Source organism: Vicia villosa, unplaced genomic scaffold (genome assembly GCF_029867415.1).
Source record: "Vicia villosa cultivar HV-30 ecotype Madison, WI unplaced genomic scaffold, Vvil1.0 ctg.000233F_1_1, whole genome shotgun sequence".
In the NCBI taxonomy this organism is placed as follows: domain Eukaryota; kingdom Viridiplantae; phylum Streptophyta; class Magnoliopsida; order Fabales; family Fabaceae; genus Vicia; species Vicia villosa.
The window spans coordinates 1,294,290-1,300,483 of record NW_026705088.1 but is presented as its reverse complement, the minus strand read 5'-3'; the positions used below and the strand labels follow the sequence as shown (position 1 = coordinate 1,300,483).

At 35.3% G+C, this 6,194-nt stretch overlaps 1 protein-coding gene across 1 annotated transcript; it reads right to left on the bottom strand.

The window, feature by feature from the left end:
* Positions 1–1,023: 1,023 nt before the first annotated feature.
* On the bottom strand, positions 1,024–2,697 carry LOC131625724 (peroxidase 15-like). The gene is made up of 2 exons (XM_058896566.1): positions 2,338–2,697; positions 1,024–2,052 (listed from the first exon to the last, which is right to left on the bottom strand). The coding sequence occupies exons 1-2, from the start codon at positions 2,557–2,559 to the stop codon at positions 1,204–1,206; spliced, it is 1,071 nt and encodes a 356-aa protein (XP_058752549.1). The 5' UTR covers positions 2,560–2,697; the 3' UTR covers positions 1,024–1,203.
* Positions 2,698–6,194: the final 3,497 nt, after the last annotated feature.

The window sequence follows — 6,194 nt, the reverse complement described above, 5'->3', positions numbered from 1 at the left end:
ATATGTGTAAGAATGAGAAAATTGTTTGTAATCATAAGGCTAAGGTATAATAGATTTAAGTTTGGGTTGGATGTGAGTTAAGTAAAAGTAAGGTTGTAACATAATGCGATTTGATTCGGTTTACAAAATACAAACCGCAAACCAAACCGAACTGAACCATGCGGTATTGTTAAAAGGTGACCCAAACAAATCCGAACCAAATGCGGTTTTTTGCAGTTTTGGTTCTGTTTGGTTTAGCTTGCGGTTTTCTATTGGGTTTGTTTGGTTTTGAACACCCCTACACCAAGTACCAAGGCCCAGAGGCTTGAGGGGAATCCTTCTCAGACTTTTAGGAATGAAGTTGTTTTGTCTACTTCGGAAGAGGCGGGCGTCCAGAAGTCTCCTGGTGGTGAGGTTTCGCCTTTTAAGTCTTCCTTATGAAAAGGAAGACTTTGGTTTTGACGTCGTCAGATTTACCGGCTCCCACCTCCTTTTCTCCGAAGAGTTTCCTGACAACTATAGGGCTCTAAACACCAAGTCATCCCCCAAACTATCTAAAATGAAAGAGAATCACTCGCTAAGCGAGCTGATGTTGGAGCGTGTTGACATGAAGAAGCAAGATCCAATCAAGAATGAGCTGAAAACAACGTTGAAACGTTATGAGAAGAAGGTTATGCTAAGGGTCAAAATCTGCTTGTAATTAGGTAAATTAATATCAGGATTAAAAATATTACCAAAAGTAATTAGCACTGATATTTAAAAAAAAAAGGATTTATTTGAAGCCTACATTTTTTTGAGATATAAGGCAATTGCTTTGTTAGCATTCCTTTTGGCCGACCATGTTTTCTTGCTACGCCATGTGACTTTTCACCTCCTTCATTTCCCTGCTTATTTAGGTGAACTGAATCGAAAGGTATTCTCTTGTATATTGAGAGACCAGTCTGAGATGGGTTATAAATTATAATCCAAATCAGAAAGCGAATTTAAAATTTGCAAAACAAAAATAAAAAATCCTTAGCAAAATATTTACATTGAAACCAATGATGTAGTAAAGTGTACTTAAAGCTTTATTTGATATATTAACGTGAGTACTCATAATACAAGATCATATTCTCTCACATACATAGCATAGGATTTCAAGTGACAGGAAGGTCCCTAGTTATAACTTACTAATTATTAGTGGCCTCTAAACACATAATCTAAAGTATAATGACTCAAGATTATTTATATAGAACTAACAATACCATCCTCCTCCGATGAATCCATAGAGGCTATGGTATCTATATCTAGTTCTGCTGATTTTGAGTTAACAAAGTTGCATTGTTTTCTAATCTCTCCTTGACTTCCCGTTAACACACCAATATTTCCCATTTTGATTATTGCAGCCTTAAAGCTCTCAAAGAAAGCGCTTTGATTCGCGCTGAATCTGTTGACAATGCTAATTGTATCTGCACCAGATGTTGAGAACAACTCTTGATCACTTTGAAGTAATCCGTTTTTAACCCGAAGATTCGAGTAATAGTTTTTGTCGAATTTATCAGGAGTGGTTGGATCAAAATTGGTAAGGTTCGTGCCAGGTCCACCGTTAGGACATATCGTGCGCAATTGTGTTAAGTACGTTGTATTGAGAGATGGATCGGGTTTTCCTGTATTGCTGAAGTTGTATAATCGGCTAACGAATAACGAGCAATGAGCTCTTCCGAATGTATGAGCACCGGAGAGAGCAACTAGATCAGTAGTATCGAGGCCTTGAGCTGTGAATGCAGCTTTGAGTTGAACCAATGTGTTGAAAGGAGCTGGAAGATTTTGATTGGCGAGTGTTCGGTTTGCGGTTAAACCATCTCTTCTTCCTAGAAGAACTGTCCAACTAGGACCTTGTGCAAGAACTGAGGATGCTTGAGCAGAAAGTGCAAGGATATCAGCACAAGAAACGGTGTTGGGACAAGCTTTTTCAATGGCTGTTTTGATCTGATTTACAACATCTAAACCTCTTAAAGAGTTGTTATTTGCAAATGCTTGTTGCTCGCTAACGATCGTAGCAGTGTTGTTCAGCAAAACCGAAGCATCACAGCCCTGTTAAAATCATTGATCACTCAGTAAATAATAAGAAGAATAGCATGTTAAAAAGTATTTACCAGGTCATCTTTGAGGATACGTAAGACAGAAAGCCCAAAATGTTAGACAGTTGAACTATGGTTAAAAAGGATCTCGATAAATTTTTGTTATCTTTAAAACCGTAAAAAAATAGGGTCCCTATTTATTATGTCATAAATAAACTGTAACAAAATTTATACAGAATCTCTAAAAATTTGACGTCCAACATATTTACTCGTAATAAAAGAAATAATATGTACATACTTGAACAAAGCAGTCATGAAAGTGAACTCTGACGAGACTGGCGAGCATGCGAGGATCTGTCTTGGAAACTTTTGTTAGAACTTGGTTTACAATAGAACCAACATTTGGACATGTTTTGTGGTAAAAAGATGGACTAAGTTGTGCATCAATGGAGAATGGTAATTCTCCAAGCAGAATCACAAGCACAACACAACAAGTTGCTACAAGATGAAGGGACTTCATTATTGGTCTGTGAGTTAATGTGTGAATAACTCTATTACTCTAAGCATTTATTTATAGAGACAAATTTCCATGGTATTAAAGTGTTGTGAATGTGGTTGCAATGAAAGGTGAGAACATTACCTAGTAATAATTAGGGGTTTGAGGTGCAAAATATTGACGAAAAAAATAGAGGTGTAAATGTAAGTAGTACTACTAACTATGTGTGTGGACCACAATATTAGACAATCACCATCGAAGTTTCCTTTGTGACAAATGGTCATGACTCAACTTAAACGTGGGTGGCACGAAATTTCTTTAAATTCAAAGTATCTCAATTTGTTTGTGTTAACTCCCTCTTAATTACTTTTGTATATATTTGGTTGCATAGAAACTACATGGAAATAAGAGGGTGGAGAAATAAAGGAAAAAGGTTGTTGTTAACTTGTTAGATAATGGAATTTTGTACTTAAACTAGTGAACATTTTATATTTATAAGTTAATAGTTTAGTTTTTTTTTATGTTTTGCTATTTTTTTCTTAACTTTTATTTTGATAAGTTGTGTTATTGACATTGTGCTGGAACATTTAATGTTTGAGCATTTGTAATAGCATACGTTAAAGTTAAGTGTGGATGGTGTTAAGTGTGGATGGTGAAATAGAAAAATCTCTTAATTAGTCTCAAGATTGAAAAATAAAACTCTAATTTTCATATTAGGTATCTTTCCGTAGTCAAAGGAAATGTTAGTTTATAAGTTTATGGGTCAAAGCTAAGAAACTTATACTCTCTCAGGTCTTTATTGTAAGAGATAACTCTCTTTTTAGATTTATGGAATGGTTAATGTGTTTGACTAATATATGAACAAGATATATTAATTATCGGATGAATTTAAAAAGTAAACTCTCTTTTATAATAAGGACCAGAGGGAGTAGTTTTTTTCTCTTATTCTCTTTTATATTACATTATAATTTTTCATCTTCATTCTCTATTCTTTCCGGTAGGAATGTCAACGGGTCGGGTGCGAGTTTCGCACTATCCGAACCCGCATCCGAAATCGGCACCCGAACCTAAACTCAAAGGCTGTTCAGGTGACAAAATGACACCCACGCCCACACCCGTGGGGTTCAGGTTTTTTCACCCAAACTCGAACCCACAGCAAAATACATAAAATACATTTTCCCTACAATTTTTCTACGACTTTCCAATATATATATATATATATATATATATATATATATATATATATATATATATATATATATATATATATATATATATATCTACAATATAAGAAAGTTTAATGTTCTGGAAAGGACCAATATGCCCCTTTGCTTTGTTGTTGATCCACGTGGCTTGCTTCTTTGAATTGCATCCCTTCCTCTTCTTCCAATGCAACAATCTTGCGTCTCCCAACGAATTATTTTGGTTCTTTTTTTTTTCAAAATTTCTTTCTTGCATAAGTGAACATAAAATAAACTTTTCCATCTACTATGTTTCTTGAAAACTCAATATACTGTTTACTTTACTTAACATGTCTAATCACTTCACCTTCCTCTTTCCCATCTCTTTCCTATCTTAGTCTCAGTCTGAATGTTTGGCCTTACTTGCAAACATGGGTTTCTCTAAATCGATACAAACCCATCACCTTTTCATCAAGCTTTTCTCTTCTCACACCCATCAATCTTCGCCTTTGATTTTCTACAGCCTCAACCACCATATTCAAAGACTTTAGAAATGGCAAGATCTTTCGAGATGATTAACGACATCAACGACCGAAAAGAGATGTGAAAGACCGCTGTCAAAATACATCAACAACACTTCTTCTTACTTGATCTCTCTCGTCCTTTTTCTCTTTCTTTTCTAAGATCTGAAGTTTTGCATCTTCTTCATTTTAACATTTTGTAGGGTGAAATTAACAGATCATGAAGATATAGCTCATAAGAGTATTTTTTTTGGATGATCTACGTTTTCGTTGGGTGATGATGGTTAGAGCTGAAACGCAAACGACGATATTTATGACTTTCGATGATGGATTTATCGTCGGTGTTCGGTCGCGGTGGCTGCCGGTTATTATTCTGAATCAAATTAGATTTCAACCTTATTTTTTCTGATTTGCTCTGTTAATATGTTTGTGAACTTCAAGGTTTTTGGTTTATTTGTTGTACAGTTAGAGAAAATATGGTTTTTGTTTATACTGTATCTCTCATGTTTAATAAAATGTATTGAATTAGAGGGTTTCAAATCTCTTTGGGGGCAACTTTGTTCAGACTAAATCATTGACTTTCATAGATGGTATAAACCCTGTTAGTGTTTTCTTCCTTCAAATATTGACTTTAAACAGGTTGCCTGCAAAGTGTTTGATTAAAGTTCTAAACCAATGACTTTCTTAATTTTTTTTTGTTTCAGATTTGTGGTTGTTGACGTTTTATTGTTACAGTGTCTCAGGATATCGTTGGAAAATACATTGATAGGTTTTTCACCTTCGATAAGGTGATTTATTTCGGAAAGGTGTCTGTTTTAGGAAGTATGAGCTAGAAGATGTTGCTGGTGATGGTGAGATGTTGTATCTATGGTAGATTATACTTTTTAGTTGTATTAAATGCAACAGTAACTTTAAAATAAAAGTAAACACTGAAATTAAAGGCTTTAAAGTAAATCAAAGCAATAAAAAAAAGCAGTAAATGTGCACTGAAAGATGAGATATAACGTAAAATGATTGCATTAATTAAACTGGTACGCATACGTACATTCCAAAGTTGCACTCGTTACTCATTTTTGCACAGAGATTTGAGTTTACTTGTGTTTATGTAGAAAATGCGGACCTTTAACTATTCCTATGGAACTTGCTTAAATAGTAAAAATAAAATAACTACTACTAACGGTCGACTGGTTATCAGTCAACACGTGTCTTCGACATGCAAGATCTTCAATTGTGAGACCTCCACGCGTCCTATAAGAACTGCCAGAAAACTGCTTGAAACTGCCTCTTAACTTCTAATACCTCTCGACTTCCACTTCAGTTTCTGCAGCAAAATTCTTAAGTCTTCGCATACTTCTGATCGAACGCTGAAGCCTCTGATAATCTCTCTAGTCGAACAGCTTCGACTACTAAGCATTACTTAGTCGAACCGCTTCGACCCAAATGGCAATGTAGATATTTAATTGAGGCCCAATTACCAATTTAGGGCCTTTTTACCAAATTGAGGCCCAATTACCAATTTTGAGCCCCAGTTGCCCATTTATTGGTAAGTCGAAATCCTAGGGTAACAAATTGCCCCCCAAGCGACTTCTTTCGACTGACTTCAGGAAAGAGAAAAGATGGCGTTTCAGTTCTTTCTTGGGTTTCGACTTTTGTTAATTCCCATTACGCCATGATTACATTTCATTTTCCCAGGCACTAATTATTACCTAAACACTAGGTTAGTGGGCTATAACTGCTCCCAGCTTGCTTGTGTCAGTTTCCAAGATATTTAATACGACCTTTGATTTTCTAACTTCCTTTCCCACGTTTGTCTTACTGAAGTAACTACATATTATCTATATATATAGCCTCATTCCTTCCATTTCCTTTTGCATTTCCCTACGCACCATATCTTAAACATTTTCATCCTTCAATCTTTGTCTTCAAACCATGGCACAACCTTTAACAAATGCCAACA

Coding starts and splice junctions, on each gene's coding strand:
- LOC131625724 (XM_058896566.1), bottom strand. CDS start 2,559: ATGAAGTCCCTTCATCTTGTAGCAACTTGTTGTGTTGTGCTTGTGATT. Junction 2,053..2,337: donor TTCATGACTGCTTTGTTCAA/GTATGTACATAT, acceptor TGATTTTAACAG/GGCTGTGATGCTTCGGTTTT.